The sequence below is a fragment of the Sinocyclocheilus rhinocerous genome, unplaced genomic scaffold, assembly GCF_001515625.1.
Source record: "Sinocyclocheilus rhinocerous isolate Xijiao unplaced genomic scaffold, SAMN03320098_v1.1 scaffold3477, whole genome shotgun sequence".
Taxonomy (NCBI): Eukaryota; Metazoa; Chordata; class Actinopteri; order Cypriniformes; family Cyprinidae; genus Sinocyclocheilus; species Sinocyclocheilus rhinocerous.
This window is the reverse complement of record NW_015667279.1, coordinates 427,601-448,782: the sequence shown is the minus strand read 5'-3', so window position 1 is coordinate 448,782 and position 21,182 is coordinate 427,601. Positions and strand designations below refer to the sequence as shown.

The 21,182-nt window shown below is 37.3% G+C and overlaps 1 protein-coding gene across 2 annotated transcripts in view; it reads right to left on the bottom strand.

The window, feature by feature from the left end:
* LOC107733561 (enhancer of mRNA-decapping protein 4) overlaps positions 1-21,182 on the bottom strand; it is a 29,662-nt gene that overhangs the window by 6,423 nt on the left and 2,057 nt on the right. The window contains exons 3-27 of one of the 2 annotated variants that reach the window (XM_016545228.1): positions 21,013-21,124; positions 20,584-20,683; positions 20,292-20,478; positions 19,869-20,016; positions 19,654-19,758; positions 19,399-19,508; positions 18,384-18,467; positions 18,117-18,212; positions 17,887-17,986; positions 16,538-16,718; positions 16,346-16,412; positions 16,165-16,256; positions 15,759-15,949; positions 15,601-15,677; positions 15,262-15,394; positions 11,777-12,390; positions 10,998-11,099; positions 9,403-9,546; positions 9,224-9,257; positions 8,799-8,979; positions 8,017-8,172; positions 7,727-7,842; positions 7,277-7,442; positions 6,857-7,043; positions 2,844-3,063 (exon numbers count right to left, since the gene is read on the bottom strand). In XM_016545228.1, the coding sequence (XP_016400714.1) occupies positions 2,844-3,063; positions 6,857-7,043; positions 7,277-7,442; positions 7,727-7,842; positions 8,017-8,172; positions 8,799-8,979; positions 9,224-9,257; positions 9,403-9,546; positions 10,998-11,099; positions 11,777-12,390; positions 15,262-15,394; positions 15,601-15,677; positions 15,759-15,949; positions 16,165-16,256; positions 16,346-16,412; positions 16,538-16,718; positions 17,887-17,986; positions 18,117-18,212; positions 18,384-18,467; positions 19,399-19,508; positions 19,654-19,758; positions 19,869-20,016; positions 20,292-20,478; positions 20,584-20,683; positions 21,013-21,124 (3,703 nt within the window). The remainder of the gene's footprint in view (positions 1-2,843; positions 3,064-6,856; positions 7,044-7,276; positions 7,443-7,726; positions 7,843-8,016; positions 8,173-8,798; positions 8,980-9,223; positions 9,258-9,402; positions 9,547-10,997; positions 11,100-11,776; positions 12,391-15,261; positions 15,395-15,600; positions 15,678-15,758; positions 15,950-16,164; positions 16,257-16,345; positions 16,413-16,537; positions 16,719-17,886; positions 17,987-18,116; positions 18,213-18,383; positions 18,468-19,398; positions 19,509-19,653; positions 19,759-19,868; positions 20,017-20,291; positions 20,479-20,583; positions 20,684-21,012; positions 21,125-21,182) is intronic. The other variant, XM_016545229.1, reaches the window with a different exon arrangement.

Below are 21,182 nucleotides of genomic sequence, written 5' to 3'. Positions count from 1 at the left end.
GTTCGATTTATTAATTTGTTCCCTCATTTTAGTTAAATCATGGATTATTTAAGGAACAAAATTAATTAAACATGGACAGTGGCCACAAATTAATAAGTCGTAGGAATGAATTAACAAGTTGTAGGAATGAATAGCCTATCCTCCTTCCCCCGCAATGTCCCGCAGCCCTGCAAACTTCACCTAATTGTTTAAAATATGAAACAATTATCTGGGGAAATGACTGTTACTACATTTCTATTGCATTCCATGTTGAAGAACTTTGTGTTGTTTCTATTTTAATGTACTTTTAAAGTTTAAATCACATTAAAAGCTTAATTTGTAATTATGAGTGAATGATGATGCATTTATATACCGTCACTCACAGCCGCTCGCACGTGTTTTGCGCATGAGCCCCACGCAGCCCAAAATTAAACGACTTAATCGACCATCGAAAGATTTAATCGTTTGAGTATCTTATCAACAATTAATCGATCATCGATTAATCGTTGACATCCCTAATCTATCTATCTATCTATCTATATATAATTCATGTCCTTGTTACACTTAATGTTTACACTAAGTGCAAATAGCTATAGATTCTATTTACACCTAGCAGGATTTTCAGCTATTTATACTACTTATTGCAGATAGTGGCAACTGTCTGCACCTCAGTATTGTAGTACATTATAAAACAGTATGCAATAATAACAATAACAACGACGTGATATCTGATTTGAAAAAGTAGAAAAAAAAAGTTCGGCAAAAAGTTCGATCGCGTCAAAAACGACTTCCAACACGTACTTTACCACCTGCGCCACTGGAGCAGTTATTAGACAATAGTCTTTTGTAATGCTTTGTAATCACACGTTGATGGGCGGAGTTAGTGTAAATAGCCTCTGCCAACAAGGCGGGCTATTTGCACTTGTAAATAGACACTCCGTTTTTTATTTGTGAACTGATGTTCAGCTGTTCTTTCTAATAGTTAACTTATTTTCGGGTCATCGTCATAAAAGCCCTGTAAACTTTGTCACAGGCACGAAGATACATCTTTCATTTCATCAAGCTGAATGCTCACTAAAAATTGACATCACATTTTCAAGTCATTTCATGTTTCATTTTGATGTGACACAGAGCAGTGATATCTAAGCAGGAGAGTTGTTTACTTACTTTATAATTAGTCAATCGTTGACTATTGCAAAAGTTCATCATTTTCTTCATTCAGGCCGAGAGCTCGCACGAAACTTTATAAAAACGAGTGACTTTTAGACTGTTAATGTCATATTTAGTCATATTTGCGTTGTTTTATTTTTGTAATATCGATTATTTTCTCATCCACTTTTGAGGAGAGGAGACACTGTCTCCCCTTGCCTCCTCAAAGGAAATGCCCCTGGATCACATATATATAGAGAGACGATAGTAAAAGGACACATAAAAGGTCACATCTCATAGCATATTGCCTGTGGAAATAAGAATTAAAGGGGTCATATGATGCGATTTCAAGTTTTCCTTTCTCTTTGGAGTGTTACAAGCTCTTGGTGCATAAAGAAGATCTTTAAAGTTGCAAAGACTAAAGTCTCAAATCCAAAGAGATATTCTTTATAAAAGTTAAGAGTCAGCCACACCTACCTAAAACGGCTCGTTCTAACACACCCCTTGTAAGTGATCTTAAAGATTCCTAAATGCATCTACTTCTGGAAGGCAAAATAAAGTGCTTTTGCTTTTGCACTGAAACACACAGCGTCTCCCTGACATGTTGCTTCAACACTAACTGCTGTTACTGAAACCATGCCTTCTTTCTTTGCGTGCACATTTGCGGCGGGATTATGCAAATATTTCCACATAGTGGGGTAGATATGTGGGGGCGTGTTAGAATGAGCCGTTTTAGGGGGGCGTGGCAGAGTCTTAACTTTGATAAAGAATATCTCTTTGGTTTTGAGACTTTAGTCTTTGCAACTTCAGGGATCTTATCTATGCACAATCAGCTTGTAACACTCCAAAGAGAAAGGAAAACTTGAAATCGCATCATATGACCCCTTTAATATATTATTCTAATGTTTTTCAATACAAATAAAAGTTATTGAGAGGAAAAATAAAATTAATAATAAGCTTAGCTTATATATTGATGTTTTTATCATTTTAATTAAATTTATACATAAGCCCCTTTCACACAGTGCGTTGATTCAGGAAAATTGCCAGAGTGCCTTCTGTGTGAACACAAACACGTCCCGGGATTGATCCCGGAACAATCCCGGATTGGGGACCTAGTAACATTGCCGGGATCAGTCCCGGAACGAGTGCTGTGTGAACAAAAGCCAGGACCAATGCCGTAAAGGGTGTGTCGTAGTGATAACGCATGTTATCGTGCGACTACTTTACCGGGTGTTTTGAAGGCAGATCAATGTTCATGATGAAGAATATGTGCAATCTGTAATGAAGCAGAGATCAGGAAGTGCCTCACTAACCGCGCTGAAGCTGAAATCATTCGCCAGTTTAGTTGAACGATACGTGTCGCATTACACGTCAAATCCAAATCTTTATGGGTTGTGTGTGAACGCACGCGCAGATTCCGGAAAATCATTGCCAGTGTGAATGAACCAAAATCAAACCATCCCTGGACAAATCACGGGACACATTTTCTGTGTATTTTCCGGAATGGCTGTGTGAAAGAGTATATATATTAATGATTATATAATGTGGCTTAATACATGTAAAAGTGTGTTAAAAGATCTATTGACATAAAAGCAGTTAATCTAATCAATGCACCTCTACTAACCATAAAAAGCCCTAAAACAAATCACAGAAGCATGATACAGGCCGACCTGTGAGAAATATGACACATGTGTGTCTAGTGATCAGTAACCAACCTGTTGGAAGGCCTCATTGAGCTGGCCCTGCTGTAGTAACTGCAGTATGCTGGCCTGCTGGGCCTGGTAGTCCAGATGTGCGGACGGTACAGGTGTTCCTGCGGCCGAGCGCATGGCCTGCATGATGCTGGAGGTGACAGCTGCCTGCTGCTCCTTCATGGCCAGACTCACCTCTCCCTTCACTATGCGCTGCACCTGCGTCAGGATTGAGTCCTGCAGACTGCAGAGAGGACAGACACCTTTAGTCTACACAAATTTTATAACAAAAGACAGGATTCTACTCCCAATAAAATTTATCAAATTAATGGAGTGTATTTAATAAGATATGTCACCATTGAACACTGCTGTGGTATAAAAATGAGAAGTGGTCAACCAATATGGATTTTTTGATGGCCAATATAAAGCACATATACATGATATCACAGTATCTAAAGACCGCAAATAACATGTAAAAAAAATATCAATTTCATTGCAGGATATTTACCAAATTTGAAAGCATTTGAAAAATAATAAGAAACCTGATGAAAAAATAAATCTGTAATCCCACTATAGTTTACAATATCCTACCAATGTTACAAACATGACTAAAAAGGAAATAAACACTGTAAGTGACACTTTTCATGGCAATAAATTACATACTCAGAGATGTTTTAATTATATAAATACAAATTTGATAAATGCGACAAACGTATATATTGTTTGCCTTTCTATTATAACAGAAAAGCAAACACTGTAATACTTGGTAGATACCATTTACTTACAACCGTTTAGTCTTATAAATTATTATAAAAATGTTACACAAAGACAGTAACTTAAGATGTGAAATAATGGGATCTCCTGTATGTCTGTTCAGGGATTTTTCAGCACATTAAAAATTAAAGTCCAGCTTCCAACAATTATTGGCCAAAGAGAAAAACTTAGCACATGGCAATAATTTAATAATACACTAAAATGGGTATTGATTACGGTTAAATTCCATGGTTATTATTTTTTGTTTGTAAGTTATCGATGAAGATTCCACTGACGAAGAACATGTTAAAACACAATAAATGTACAGTGATTAAAAACCTATATAAGCTTTGAAGAGTGGTTTAGGCTACATTTTGAATTTATTGGAACTTTCGTATTGCAATGTAAATCTCAATGTAACAAACAATATTTAGCTATTTTTTTGGTTTCAAAGGCCACAGTGATTTAATCCTGAATTTAATACTACATACTTTATACTGCAATTGAGTGGGAGGGAAACAAACTAGCTCTATTGACAGAAATTCAAGTGCCACACCTGCCAATCCATTTGCCCGGTACTCAATGCAGAGCTCCAAAAAATGCTTTCTCTGCAATAAATCCTAAATCAATCGCTTCTTCTATTCATGCAATAAAGTCTTCCATAAGGGAAGGCATACAAGAGGAAAGAGAATAAACGATTGCTGCATTTCTCCTATCCTTATATTTAATTCTAATAGGGATGCATTGATCCGATACTCCGTATCGGTATCGGCTCCGATACTGGCATTTTCTGCCGGATCGGGTATTGGTCAGACGAGACCGATCCAAATCCGATATTCTGCGTATACCAGTGATGGGCAAACTTGGCCCTTCCAGGCCACTTTCCTGCAGAGATTTGATCCAACCCTGATAAAACTCACCTGCCTGTAGCCTTCTAGTAGTCTTGAAGACAATGATTAGTTGGTTCAGGTGTGTTTGATTAGGGTTGGAGCTAAACTCTGCGGGAAAGTGGCCTGGAAGGGCCAAGTTTGCCCACCCCTGGCGTATACTATTCTGTGTTATTGTTAAGCCTCACGAAGCACAAAAACATTATAAAGCACCATAAAGTCAAAGTCCAAGTGTTCTGAAGCCGTTCCATAATTTAATGCGGGGCATAGAGGACCTACAATAATGTACAGTATTTGAAAAATAATGTGTTTTTTGAACATTAAAGCATGTCAACATATTCTGTTACACCAAATACACAAAATAATGATTTTTAAAATAGCATCATATGACCCCTTTAAGTCATTAAATTCAAGTTCACGTAAACTCTTCTCTCCGCTGCAGCTGTCTGTCATCCTCCATTCAGCGTTCAAACTGTGTGTTGCGTTCGGTTATGACAGTCAAAACAATGAAACTCTCTTCAAGAGCACACAGTAACTGAAATTTAAAACTGTTAAAAGAAAAGGCTCAAACTATCGCACAGATTTAATACACTACGCATCAATATCTCTTTCCTTTGTGCTTTGAACTTCTATATGCGTAGCGCTGCACGTTGTGACTCCATGTTGCTTCAAGCTAGGGCTGGGCAATTTGGCAAAAAATGTAAATCTCGATTTTTCCAGAACGTTTGACCGATTCTAGATTTTTTTATTACGATTTTTAACTAGTCAACTTAAAAATGTAACTACAACATCATTCAAGTAACTTTTTCTTTATTAACCCTCTAGTTAAAAAAGTTCTATTCCAAGTGCAGACCACATGAAGTTGTCAACATGATGTAAATATTAAACAAATCACTTGTTAAATATCTTTGCAGAAAAGATGCATGAACTACAACTACATATTGTACAAACTTGTCTTATACATATGGCTGGGTATCGTTCAACAAAAGTCAAGGTAATTCAAATTCAAAATGACTGAAGGTATAACAACCAGTAGACTATTATTATCTATAAATGTTCTGTAAAAACAACGGCAGCTTTCAGCCTGTCACCATGATGCAAACATGAAATATCAGACATACAGTAGTAGTTCTTTTTCATTGTAAACATGGATGTGTTTGACTGTTGCACTTGCGTCTCTTGCAGTGTCTCATGCATGAAATGGATGGCCTTCTAAAAACACTGTGCTCAAGTTAAAAGAAGTTCACTCTTCTTGCATGTTTTACCTATTCCACTGCCCGCGTCGCATCTTTGTCAACACAAAAGCGCATTCTGTGTGAATGGCGCTTAGCGCTATGAGCGCGTCACACGTGAGCGGTTAATCACGTGCGCCGACATGCGGTTGGATCGTTTTCTCTTTACTGTTATCACCGGCATATTGTCAAAGTGTCTAATTCTAACATTTATATTTCTCTCTATTCAAAATCGCGATTCCTCGATTTAGTGTCTAATTCTAACATTTGGTAATATTTCTATTCAAAATCGCGATTCCTCGATTTCTAAAAAATAAAATCGTGGCAAAACACTGAATTTGAATTAATCGATAAAAACGCCCAGTCCTACTTCAAGCGCATCATTCTGTGCACGAGATGCGCATAAGAGCTTTGTGCCGCTCTATTGGGGCTTTTCGTAATATAATACTTTTGCACAATGAAAGATTATTTATAGCGTTTCTTTTCTGTCCTATGATCGGACGGAAAAAGAAAGGCTATAAATAATCTAATGTATAGCACAGTAATGGAGGTAGCAACATATGATAGATAGGACTCCTATCTATCATATGCTGCTTCCTTCATTACTGTGCGATACATTTAATAGAAATGTCTTTTAATTTTATAGTTTATATTTATATATAAATACATTTACTTGTTTTCATTAATGTATTTTACAACAATACAAAGAGCAATGTGTAACATTTGACCAGATTTAGTCCTACACTAAATTTCAATACATATACAATATACAATATACAATACAATAAATATTCACTTTTATTTGTTCCCCACTAAATAATGTTATTTCACTAAATGTTTAGATTTTATTAAATTGTGCACTCATGATTTTTCTAGAATAACTTTTGCTGCTAAATTATCCACTAACCTAGTTTATAATAGTATTTTTGTCAAAGATTATGATATATTTTTTCATGTTATTTTTCATTAAAATTAAGTTGTCTATATTTAGTAGATTGTGTTTAACACACAAAAGAGTGACGATCAGGTCACAGAAGTATAGAAATTCTACATTGATACTCAGAATTTTCTGAATCGGATCGGAAAAAATTGTATCGTTGCATCCCTAATTTCTAACAAATATTGGATGAGCTTTGTGCTGCATGCGTGCGGCGGTAAGCCTTACTTTCCCACGATCATGTGGAGCTGATGCTGAACGTCAGAGCACACGCTGGCCGTCACAGTGGTGGCCAGCTGGTCTTGAGAATTCTGGAGAGTGTCAATCATCTGTTGCAGCTGGCCAATCACAGGATCCCGTGCATCCTGGTCCCGCTGTTTCCTGTTCTTGATGTGTGTCTCCAGCTGTTGGATGTCTGCGGGAGAATGTCAAGTCATTAGATATTTAGTTACAGCAACACATTACAACACTGCTTGACACAGAAGAGTTTTATTAATTAGCTGGTGCTACAAGATGTGCAAATCTGGCCTAAGAGCATTCAACAATCTGCCAGATTCATTCATATGCTCCACTTAATTTTTCATTACCATAAACAAGCACAAATAAAAAAGTCAGATGGGTAGTGAAGTCTACTATGATAGCTCTTACACTCGTTGGTTCCCTGTTTGAAGCTGTCATTGATCTGCTGAAACATGGACTGGCAGCCTCTCTCAAACACGGGCAGCACGATGCTCTGGAAGGTCTCTTTGTAGGCCGCCTGGATGGGGCCCTGCATGGCCTCTGCAGCAGCACGACCGATAGCATCCGTAGTGTTCTGTGAATAGAAGAATAGGACAAAAAGTTAGAAGAGTTATGAGTTTTCCCCAGTTTGTGCCTGTTCGGTGTTCCGCAATGAATTATTCAGTGCTACATCAGTGCATAGAAGTTGGTGCACTTCTTCTGAACCGCTCAGTTTGTAGTATGTCTTTCAGAGAAACATCCTTTCCAGCCAGAAATGTTTTTAACTCAGTCTTTGGAAAATAATATCATAACAAATGTCAAGTTTGGATTAAAAAAAACTATTTAAAAGTGTTCATTCTCAAACTTTCAGCCACTGACCTTGGATTTAACAACTTTGGTGACATTTTCCTTCAGTGTTCCTTCCACTGCGGTTAACTTGGCAGCGATGGTGCTGCTCATCTGGCCAGTCACAGGATCTAGACTCTTCGATATGGCTGCATAACAGAAAAAAAGGTCACCTAAAGCTCCACACAAGCCTTAAATCAATAAAAGTCTTTGCTCCAACTATTTTACGGTCACAGAAGAAGAGCAGAATGCTCATTGGTGTATTGAACTCTATGAGAAAAAAAGTACACTTGAGGTCTTGTGTTCAGAACATCAGCACTCACCCTGTGGGACGGTCTTCTTCATTTCTTCACGCAAAACTTTGTCTAGCCGATTGCAGAGACTGTTGTTCAGTGTCTGGACAAGCTGCTGAACCAGCTGGTCCTGGAGCTGTTGGTTCCGGCTTTGTCCTTCAGCCAGAATTCTCTCCATTCTTCTCTCTGTGTTACCAGTTAAAAGTTAACAACAAATTGCATGGGCCTGATCAATACAAAGTGATTATTCATGAATGTGTATATGCATATGAATAAATGATACCATGCATTAGATTAGAGAATGATTATATTCATATCAGCTTTTTTGCTTTTTCCTGTGATGATGGTGTTAGAGTTTTATTTTAGCATTGTCATTTTAGATCATTTTTAAGTTGATTTAAAATATAGCTTCTTGTTTTATGGCGCCATTCAAAATGCATTTAACGTCTGTAATGTGACATATTTCAAAGTTAATATACTGTAGAAAACACCGTAGAATAGGACTTTTAACTTTCTGGATTTTATTTAGCATGTAAAGTGAGCGTGGCCAAGATATATGATAGGCTAAAATATCAATATTACTCATCTCAGTCCATGTAGCCTTGGATACATTGCCAGAAATATTGTTGATGAAAGCCTATGCATTCAAAAAAGTGCAACATGAAGAAACAAAATAATCAATTTAGATTTCATATTGTCAAAAACAAAAGCTTAAGGTGATAGCACGGATGCCTTAGTTAATTTTTTCTTGCTCATTAGTGTTTAATCTAATCTTCAACCCAGCTGCAAATCTCCCCCTAGTGGAAGGATACGTTCTTGTTCCTGCTGAGCCAACATGGCGTGCTCAATGTGAGCCATGATGGAGCTCTGCACAGCGTCCATGTGGCTGGTGACTCTCTGTAGAATGTCCAGCTGGTTCTGTCTCAGCTCAGCGATCTCCCTTTGCTGGCTCCGTAACATCTGTAGGAGCTCATCCTGCACCTCTGTGCTCATCTGAGGACACAACAGCACATTTATAAGAGTTGTAAGAGTCATAGCAGTCACAGCAGAACATTCATGCTACTGAGCTTACCATGTTATTCATCAGGTTCTGTCTCCACTGCATTAATGTTTTATTTATATTATGAATCACAGTGACTGGACATAAAACAAGCCTTCATGCATTTTCATTGGATTTACACAATACAAATGCTAAGAAATGCATTCAGATTGTGATGCAGGGGATCAACAGACTTACCTGGTTCTCAATCTGTCTAGACTGTGAGGACTCTCTGGGTAGGGAGAAAAACAAAGATGATCTAATCAGGCACGCAATCAGATTATGCGACTGAAGGGGCTCACTGCTCAATCCAATATTAAACAATATAAATATTAATATCATGGAGATTTCCATAGTAAGGAGTGCAGCTCACTCACCCTTCATCCTTCTTGCTCTTCCTCTTGAGCTTAGGGGAGCTGCGGGGAGATGTTTTCCAGTCTTTCACAGGAAGTCTGTGAGAGGAGCGAGGGCCACAATTTCCCGAGGAGGAGGCCAGACTGGCAACCTCATCATCATGATCACTGGCCATCACAGCAGGAGCAGAAAATAAAAGGAAAAGACAAAAGATGAGCAAAATTATCATCAAGGTATTGAAGACTGACACTACAGGTGTCGGAAACCCCCTAGACACAGCCCTTAATTTGCATATTCACCATTATCTTGAGTCTTTGAGAGTCATGCTCAGACTTGTTCGGACATGCACTGATATGCAGATGTGAGGAAGGACTCGGAGTAAATAAGTTCTCAATACATACACACTACAGTTACTTTAATTCAGCAAGGATGTATTACTGATTCAAAGTGACGGTAAAGATTTTTATATTGTCGCAGATGATTTATATTCAAAGAATCCTGAAAAATATCTTTCACTGTTTGCACAAAAATATTATGCAGCACAATTGTTTTCAACATTAATAATAAGAAATGTCTCCTGAGCACCAAATCAGAATATAAGAATGACTTGAAGGATCATGTGACACTGAAGACTGGAGTAATGGCTGCTGAAAATTCAGCTTTGCCATCAAAGGAATAAATAAGATTTTAAAATATATCAAAATAGAAAACAACTATTTTAAATTGTAATAATCCAACAATATTACTGTTTTACTGTATTTTTGATCACACAAATATAGCCTTGCTTAGAACAAGAGACTTTTAAATATAAAAAAAAAAAAAAAACTTTAAATATAAACCTTTTAACCTTTACAAGTAAAGGTAAAAATATTAAAAGTGATAAGTTATTAAAATTGATCAATCATCCATAAGAACAATTGTTTTTAAATATGATTATGATAATTAGGCCCAGATGCTAACTATACATTAAATATTGTATTTTTTAATTGCAGACAGCTGTAATAGTTTTCCTTAAGAAAACTGACAAGCCATAAATATATTTTATTGGAGCATAAGAAGCATAAGACATGTCTCCTTTTGTTTTGTTAAACGTATTATAGTTTTGGTATCTTTATTTGAAGAATATATATCCCACATAATAGGATATGTATTAGAACTCAGGATCCCATCTTATGTTTAGTAACCATGGCAATTTCAGTTCAGAACTGATTTAGAACACTGAACTTCTTATTGAAAAAACTCGAGTCGTGACCATTTTCTTGCATGTCCTTGATATGAATCGCTCACATCAGTGATGTCAGCGAAGGTCAGACTATCATTCAGACAATTTAAAGAAAACCATGTAGTGTTGCCATTTCTAATTAAGTTACCAGACACCTGTTAAAACACTGATTTTACAACTGGCACAAATGTTAATTTTAACCCTGTTTTTAGGCCACACACCACAGTATTTTGAGTTTTTTTTAGAGCTTAACATGGCAAAACAAGCAGATGCAAAGTTAAGATGGATGGACAGCATAAATTGAGAAAATGTGAAAAACAAGTATAGTAATTTGACCTGAGCTACAGAAGTGGCACAGACACCTGCATAGGTGATACACCAGAATGTAAAGTGTACCTCTGCTCTGCACTTGCATCTTGACTATCGTTCTGAGTCAGGTGATATGTGCGCCTGTGGTATGGAGAAGAAATGTGTCTGTCCTTTATTTCCTCCCTAGAGCTGGAAGGAAACAGTCAAAACAAAGTTATCAAATGTGTTAGCCTTGTATCTTCAAATATTATCACCGTTTGCTCAAAATTTATCATCTCTCTATACACCACACAAATCATAAAACTCCCAGACACATAAATCAATACTAAATGTTAATATTAACTAAACATATCAACATAAATCACAAAACACATAAAAGAAAATATGCACTACTGGTCAAATGTCTGGAATAATTAAGAATTAAGTGTCTGAAATAAGTATTTGTATTTGATCGTAAATGCAGTAAAATCGTTAATATAGTGAAATATTATTACAATTTTAAAGAACTGTTTTTGCAAAAATATTAAGCAGGACAACTGTTTTCAACATTAATAGTAATAAGAAATGTTTCTTGAGCACCAAACCAGCCTATTAGAATGATTTCTAGAGGATGATGTGCCACTGAAGACTGGCATAATCGCTGCTGAAAATATAGCTTTGCCATCACAGAAATAAATTACATTTTAAAACGTTTATTATACATTACAATAGAAAACAGTTATTTTGAATTGGAATAATATTTCACAAGATCACAAATGCAGCCTTGGTAAGCATAAGAGGCTTCTTTCAAAAACATAAAAATCACAATTATTCTAAACTTCTAATCAGTTGTGTATAAAAAAATATATTATAGAGCACCCTCTTACCAGTCTCCCAAACCATTGTCTCTCAGGCTGTTGCGAGTTTCTCGTGTGATATCAGGTGCTGCGGGCCAGGTGTGGTTCACGCTGCTTTCCAAACAGGATCCTCCAGCCGCTACTGCGTTCTCCTGCGACAGAGCCGTCTCCAGCAGGGAGGGTGTGTTATTGAGTCTCTGTTCTCCATCCACAGATGCTGCACCCAATTCCAGAGGCAGCAAACTGTGCTCAGCACTGCTCCGGGCTCTTGGAGACAACAGGTGGAGGACTGATGCGGCTGATGCCATGCTGTCAGAATGCAGGACAGGGCCCGAGTCAGCAGCGGCACCGGCCAGCCCCCTCTGCAGGGTCTCTGAGGCGATCTCGGGGATGTCCAGGGACATTGCCGTAGAAGCAGAGGAGATGACATCTGGAGAGCGAGCTCTGGTCGGAGAGGCCTGGGGGACAACCATGGGGTCTATGGCCTGGAGATCCAGGGAGAGAGGAGGGTTTGGAGGGGAAACCTGTGGAAGAGGAGATGGGAAATAAGGAAGGGGAAGTCTGTGAGAATAAGGAGCAGCTTCACAGAGCAGAGAGGCCTCTCGCAGGAGGGATGTGGAGAGCACAAGTGGGGGAGAGAAAGCCTAACCGGATGGAGTGGATGGAGGGATGCATTAGGAACAAAAGAATTGTTAAATGAGTTTTTCATTTAAATCGGATCTTAAAAGACTGACAGTCTGTGCTGTAATTTGGTGAGTGCTGAAATCTGATTTGAATTCTTCAGATGGATAGTCAATACTGATATTGCCTACGTTATATCTACCATAATGACATAAGCATTTAAACTGTTCAAAATTTTACTGGCAGAAAATTTTTTATTTAATAAATGAATATGCATAAAATTTATCAAAAGTGACAGCAAAATACTTATTTCATAAGATACTTCTTAAAAAAAACAAACAAAAAAAACAACAAAAAAATCAACCAACCCAAATTTGAATATTTTGTAACAATGTCTTTACTGTCATTTTTGATCGATTTAATACATCCTTGCAGAATAAAAGTACTTATTTCTTTCTTTCAATAAATAAATAAATAAATAATAATATATTAAATTTAATTTATTTTTTACTGCCCTGATGCTATATGTCTATTAGTGCTGGGCGGTATGACCAAAAATTTACATCACGGTATTTTTCAAAATGATACCGGTTTCACGGTATATGACGGTATTTATTTTTTTCATGCATGACTGGGTGTTAACCATATTTTCTACTCATTGAGAGAGGAAATACTGCAGTAGATTGACTTGTATACTTATATAAAAAAAAAATAATAATAATTAAAAAAAATACTACTAAGATAACAATACTACTACGAATTCTACTAATAAGAACAATATAAAATGCACTAAGGATTAATGACCTGCTGGGTTCATGAATATTAATCGGGTTGTGTGCGTTCGCTCAAACTAATAATAATTTAAAAAAATACTACTAAGATAACAATACTACTACGAATTCTACTAATAAGAACAATATAAAATGCACTAAGGATTAATGAGCTACTGGATTCATGAATATTAATCAGGTTGTGTGTGTTCGCTGAACCGATTTGCTGAAATCAAAACAGGGACGATAATAGGTGAGCGTCAGCCAAAGAGATTGCAGTGCGCATTAGTTCCACCCACTACCGGAGAACTCGTTCGTTCTTAAAAGCTGAAGAATTCCAAAGGAACTCCGTTATTTTGACAGCAAAATACAACAAAGAATATCGTTTACATGTAGCACGTCAATTCTGCATGGTATGTAAGATTCTCTCTCTCTCTGTGTGTGTGTGTGTGTGTGTGTGTGAGTGAAAGCGCCGGCGAGTTGCAGTAGCCCCTCACTGCAGAAAACAAGATACAGGGGGTGTGGTTGGATCCACATCTAGGGGTTGGAGATGGGTGGGTTTAGGTATATGTAAGGTGGTAGGGGTTGGATCTGGATCCAACCACGCCCCCTGGATCTTGTGTTCTGCAGTGAGGACCATCTCGCGAGTTGTGCGACTTTACACCAGAGTTTACGGTATGCCAAATACAGGTGCATCCATTCAGATGAACTGAAAAATATCACAGATCGCTTGACAGAGAATGAAACTCTGAAGAGCTCAGTTAGTGTGTTCGGAGAGTGAAAATATATCTGTGCTAAACTTTAGCCTCCAACTCACACACTGGCGAGCAAAATCTAAGAATTTATTAGCCATTGGCTAATATTAGACATCATTTAGTCGCCCAGAGTGAAGATTTAGTCGCATACGCAAGTGATTTACTCGCATTGTAGAAGGTTGTCCATCTTCAACGTCATGCTTAGTAACACATACAGCTGTGCCCTCACCACAATGCAACAGTAAAAAGAAACTTTCAAACAGTGTCGCGCCACACTGCGCCGCATTCCAAACTTTAAACAAACATTGTTTAAGTGACATACACCGGTACTGCGGTATATTAAAAATCCATATTAGGGCTGCAACAACTAATCGATAAAATCGATTATGAAAATCATCGACAACGATTCTTATTATCGATTAATCGTGTCTGCCCACAGTGCACGTCCAACGGAGTTTACATACTTGTCCAACTTCAGCCGGTCGCGTCAAATGAAATTTGATTTGAATACTGAATTTTACTTATTTCTATGGACAAAATGCATCTAAAATAGTGGAGGAAACAGAATGAGATGCTGCAGGAGAGTTACGTGATCCAAGCTGCCCAAAACATGAGAATTCTTTATTTTAAGCTTTAAGCTAATGCATTAGCGTAATGGCTTGCCCTGTCAGGCGCTTTAACAGATGCGTGTGCGTCCTCAGCGCAAAAAAAACTTTCAGTTAACGGTCATATCCTTATGTATAAATGTCACAAATTCACGCTAGCGTTTCCATTTTTGCATAAAAGTTCCGTCCTGACAGTCTGTTAAATTTTAATCTTTACTGAATGAGCGCCAGCGCGGCAGGCGCGTGCACGCGCGTCAGACAGACGGAAAACAGAGGCAATTAATAATCAGCGCAAAAACATTTATTGTGCTGAAATATCTGTAAACATTTTTTAATTTAAACAATTTTTTGACAGATTTCTAAAATTCCTAAAATGTGTTTTCTCTTTATTATGGCAGGTGGTCTAATAAATTGTTAAGCACTGTATGTTTTCATAGCATTCAGTTGGAACGTTTGTTTTAAGGACATTGGGCAGAATGTGGAATAGTGTGTTTTTGTCAATAAAATAAAAAAAGAAAATTGTTTGTTTTTAATCCGATTAATCGAAAAAATAATCGACCAACTAATCGATTATCAAAATAATCGTTAGTTGCAGCCCTAATTCATATCATTAAAAAAATAAACAACGGTATTCGGTATGAACCAGTATACCGCCCAGCACTAATATCTATCTTACAAAATAACTTCTCTCACACACCAAAACAAAGACAGGGCTACTGGACATCAATATATCACTATATGCAGTTTGACATGTCCATTAGTACCTGGATATTTTCCCCAAGGCCTGAGATGAGGATAGAGTTGGATCTTGGACTGCCTGCGCTGGCATTCAGAGTCAAGCTGCTGTTGCCACATTCGACAGACATTTTAGGGCTCTGGGCCAGATCATCTCCACCTCTGGAAGAAAGAAAATTGAGCAATGCCTATGAGTGCATGAGAGGACACAGGGCCCCACGTTTTACACTCAGATGTGTATTTCTTATCACACTGTGTAGATGAGACAGTAGGATCCACAATTCTCAAAACACTCATGAAAACCTGGAAAGTTTGGGGACTTTAAAAAATGTGAAACAGAAAGATTATAAATGAGTTAAATTTGCCACCTTGCACCGCTATCTGAGCTGCTCATGGCCGTGACTATGGTCAGGCTGCTGGCACTGCTGCCAGGAGAAGCAGGCATCTGAAAAAACAAGAGAGCAAAGATGAATAATCACCCTCTCTGAAGAGACCTAATGATGAATCTGTAGTATTAAAAGCTTACGGAGGCGCTGGGCATCATGAAGGCATCTGGGGTCATGAGTTTGGGCAAGGCTGATGGGGCTGGACTCATGAAGTCAGCTGGAGTTGGAAGAGCCAGAATCTTACTCAGGTCATTCTGTGATCCACTATCACCAGACTCTTTATCAGAGCTCATTGCCTCCACATTCAGATCAGCCAGTGGGTCAGAAAAACCTAGGAGGGAAATGCATTTTATATAATTTAAGAAATTTAGCATTTAATTTTAAAATTAACAAGTACACCATTTTCTTTCTCAGCAATGAATTCAGACTGTAAATTCTGGTATAAAGTATTTATTTTGCTATAGCACTGTAGATTCAGCAGTGGCAGTCTAGGAAACATGTATGCAAAATAAAATATATACAGTATATACACATTTCTAGACTTACCAAAGCCATCCTGTGATCCAGACTGTGGCATGAAGAGGGAGGAAGAGGCCCCCTGATTGGGCTGGAACCAGATCTGCACATCCTGTAGTGATCTGAGGGCATAAGAGAGTGTTACATCACTACAGATCTGAATGCAAACTTCATGTCTTCATTGAGAGCTTTTTTTATTTGAGTAACTCACTTTGTATGCACACAGTAGAGTTTAATCTGGATTCCTGATTTGGACTCCGAGGGTCCCTGGTTTCCTTCTGTGAGAAGATATTATAGACAAAAATATTAGAAAGCATCAATTGAACGTATCTTCACTCAACTTACAGAAAGACAACAAACATTTGCACACACAAAATGCATGAAAATAAGGAAAGCAACTGACCTGTCGTCATGCTTTCACTTTCCTCATCAGGGGGAAGGACTTCTGTGTGGCGCAGTCTGGCGCGTGCGACATCCTGTACGCCGAAGCTGAGCACAGGGTGTGTAAGCAGAAACTCTGAAACTGCAGTGAAGCTGGCACAGCCTTTTTCCTGATCCTGTAACAGCTCCATGACGTACAACACCTACATATCAAACACACAACCCAAAGTCAGCTGCTAATAAACAACCAGTTACTCATAACCACAATGTCATCATTTGCTTGTTGTAATAGCAACACTGACCTAAACTCAAGAATCCTATTTAACAGGACATATGCTAGAGTAGGCCAACTGACCGTGTTTAATTTGCTTTGATACTTCCTGTCTTTCTACCTGTCCCAAAGTCATTTCTGAAATTCCTCAAACTTGAAGATTGCCCTATTTTTAGTCCTTTCCAGAACTGAGACAATGATTAGATTTCACACTTGCTGTTTGTAGAGGTTTTCTGTCAGGTTTGATTGTCAATGATTTCAAATGGCATCGGTTCTTGAATAAATACATATGAATAAGATTTTTAGGAAACAAAGACTTAAATTTAATTTGTATGGAAATAAGCAACATTAGGCAAAATAACTTCTTTTGGTTTCCAATTAAGAAAGAAAAGTCATACAGGTTTGGAACGCCATGAGAGTAAGTAAACAAAACTAGAGCCCTATATAAGAAACAGCTGCTTAAAACAAGTGGAAAACATGGGCAGAATGGCAGAATCTAGTCATAAATATGGAATTTAGCTTCTTAAGTGGAACGTCAACGAATTTGGCAAAATTTGGAAGAATAAAAGAAAAGGCTGCACAAAGGATAAAATTGAAATGGACTAGTGTCAATGAAAATTAAACTACAATAAGACTGCTACTTGATCTGCATGTCTGTGTGTGACAGAGCAGCGCAGTTTCATCTACTACACACTCAAGCATGACTTTCATGGTGTCTACAGCGTCTGCCGTCTCTGCATACAAACTTCTGCTGCTCTTTTACTTCACATTTTTTTATTTAAATACACACACAAAGAACATTAAATCATAACACACTGAATCTAGTAAAATTAAAACGCAACAATTTCAAAAAGAAAAAAAAAATCATAGGGCATTACTATTGTTAAAATTTTAAGTTTTATGAAATCAGTTGATTACACATGCTTTTTGATTATTACATTTATTAAACCAATAAACACTGAATTTTGGAGGAGAAAAAAAATCTGGTTTGGGATATATATATATATATATATATAGAGAGAGAGAGAGAGAGAGAGAGAGAGAGACAGAGAGAGAGAGAGAGAGAGAGACAGAATATATAAAATAATAACGAGCCTGACCTTCCTCTGAACATCACTGAGAATGAGAAATTCTGCAGACAGGTCCAAACTGGCCTTCAGGCTGGGTAGTACACTGCTGTTGAATGGATCGGGGGAAAACCTGAAACACACAAATTCACAGTTCTTCTAAAATTCACAAAAATAAGCTATCATATCCACAGAGGAGAAATATTTATGCTCAAGCTTGAACACCAAATAACATATATCGAACAATTAAGAAATGAACAGACCTGATAGTTTGTAAGCACGTCCATGACACTGTGCACCACATCTTAAGTTCCTGGTTCTGATCAGCTCCAGTGATCAGGAAGCGCCAGAAAGGAACTCTTCAGAAGAAAATCAATGGCTAAGTTTAATGCATAGCATGTGTATAGGACACAATTTCAAGTAAAGACAACCGCAAAAACAGCTTAAAGCCCAGTGACAAGATTCCCTGATGACTTGGGATGCTGACTTTGAATTTGGACCACTGAAGACTATATGAACTTCATACTCACTCTGGGTCTTGCTTCTTGTGGTTGTCACAAAAGAGCAGGCAGGAAAGAGGCCGTCCATTATGTGGCTGCCATTCATGCAGGCATCTGCGAAAGGAGCAAGTTTACTTACATTTTTCACAAGGCTATCGATTTAGTTATAGGACAGCTTTAGAAGTATAATCAATAACAAAAAAAATCTAACTATTATTGTAATATTGCTAATCATTATTAACAGTATAACTGATTATTGATTATATGTTAAAAACATTAAATACAATGACAACACATTTATGTGGCAATTACAGTCAAATGTTTGTAATATACATTTAATAACATTATTGTACACAGAGTATTTAGAGTATTGTAAATTAATATATTAGCATATTTTTTCCTTGTCAGCTAAAAGCAATACATGTTTAAATAATTGAGAAATACTTTAAAGCTACATGCCACTGTTTGATTTATTAATATTTATACACTACCGTTTGGTTGGTTTGGAGTCGGTAAGATTTTGTGTTTTTGAAAGAAGTCTCTTATGCTCATCATGGCTGCATTTATTTAATGGAAAAAAGTAATAAAACAAGTTACATTGTGAAATATTACTATAAATAAATGTAAAGATTTCTATTTAATATGTGATGGCAAGCATGATTTTTAGCAGCCATTACTCCAGTCTTCAGTGTCACGTGATCCTTAAGAAAACATTTTAATATGTTTACTTGGTTCTCAAAAACATTTCTGATCTGTTATTATCAGAATTTATTCTATCCTGATTCAATTGACAGTTGAAAAAAGTTGAGCTTCTTAATATTTTTGTGGAAAACATAATACATTTTTCTGCATTCTTTATAAACAAAGTTTAAAAGAACAATATTTATCTGAAATAGAATTTTCTGGTAACATTACAAATGCCTTTTTGATCAATTTAATGCACCCTTGCTGAATAAAGGCATTCCTTACTATCTTTCAAAAATAAATCTTACTGACCCTAAATTTTGAACAGTAGACCATGTTCAATTTCATAATGTCTCAGTACCTGGGTTGGTCCTGTCCTTCAATGTAGATTTGCCAAAACTTTACAAATCCATCATGACTGGCTGTGGCCAAGACCGTGCCATCAGGGGACAGAGCTCCCTCACTAATGCGCTGCAAAAATAGAAATACGTTTAATAATAAACATCACACCCTATAATTCACTTATGTACTATTGCAATTACATTAAATCTAATTTCTTGATTAGTTAATACAACACTGCAGACACAATATTGAGCTGAAAGGCAGCAGGACTTACTGCTGTGTGTCCTCTAATGGTGATGAAGCCCTCTTTCAGTTCTGTGGCATCCACAGGCCATGAGCTGTTATTGGATCGGAGGATGTCAAGGTCCCAAACCTCAGCCTACAAGCACAGTGAGGAGAGTAATAGTGTTAAAAACATTTAAAATCTAATAATATAAGGACATTTTGGAAAGAAAGTGATAAAACTGTCAAATTCCAAGGATATCGTACTCTGTCTTCATGAAGGAGTGCCAGTGTCTGACACGCATCCTCTGGGTTCTCATCATTGTCCTCCGGGATGAAGGGACACCAGATGAGTCTGCGGTTGGAATTTAGTGGGGTGTCCTCAGGCCTTCGGATGTGAACGATCACTTCATCGCTAAGAAACATCAATGTTAAGGAGAAACAGCAGAGTTCACCTGCTCATTAGCATTATACTACAATACATGTAGATCCAGATGTTTTTTTTTTGAGAAATAAAGAAAATAAATATATTACAACCTTACAATTTGACTCTTTTTGTATTAAATAAAAAAAAAAAAACTTTACTGGTCTAAAACCTTCAGGAATCTCATTAACCTGCTGTTTTTGATGATTTAGTAACGAAACGCGAAAAATCTTTATCATAATTCCTGTTCAATCTACAGAGGATACTGTATTTTGCTGCTGTGGCTAGTGAGCTGCCAAATGAACATGTTTCCAGCCTCATCCACGCAGCCCAAAACGGTGGAGTCCAAGTGGGCGAAAGCAAGGTCTGTGACTGCACCGGTGAAGCCCTTCAGCAGCGAACGCTCTGTTGATCCCAGCCGCAGCACTCGGATCATAGAATGATTGTTTGCGCCTGTGAGTGAAAAACGATTACAAACCATTCAGCTGAATCCCATCAACATTTTATTCAAAGGACTGTACTGAATGAGCCATGGACAAAGACAGTGTGCAAACTGACCTCTGATGGCATAAGCCAAGTATGAGTTGGACACGGCTATTAAATTGCCATAGTAGTACTTGTGCTCCCAGTCATATTTGGCCACTGGCTGAATTTTAACCTATAAGAAAAGTCATAAGGAAAAGATTTAGAAAGCAAAAAACTATTTCCAGGGTTTCCACTCGCTTTGACTATTTTCCAATAGTTCATTTAAAAAAAAATCATTATATAAAGATTTCTAGCCAAGTAAATTTTTCACAACTGAGCACTAGTGGAAGATTTTACCGACTAGAAATTTCCATTGTTTTCACGATTTTATTACATTCAAATTACTTTCCACACCTGGAAACACCAAATAAAAATTCAATGATTTTCCTAGGTTTTCAATGACAGTGAATCCCTGAACTGCTAATAATAAAGAGTTTTGCACAAGTTCATTAATTTACACACCTTGTTGCTGCCACGAGCCTTACTGTCAATACTAGAGTCATGACTGGATACAATTTCAACATTGATTGCTCTGATGGGGACACAGGTGGACCCATCGTCTCCTGAAAGGCAGCTGGTACCAAAAAAAACAAAAACAAATATTAAGACCTCTAATGGCTCTAATATATATA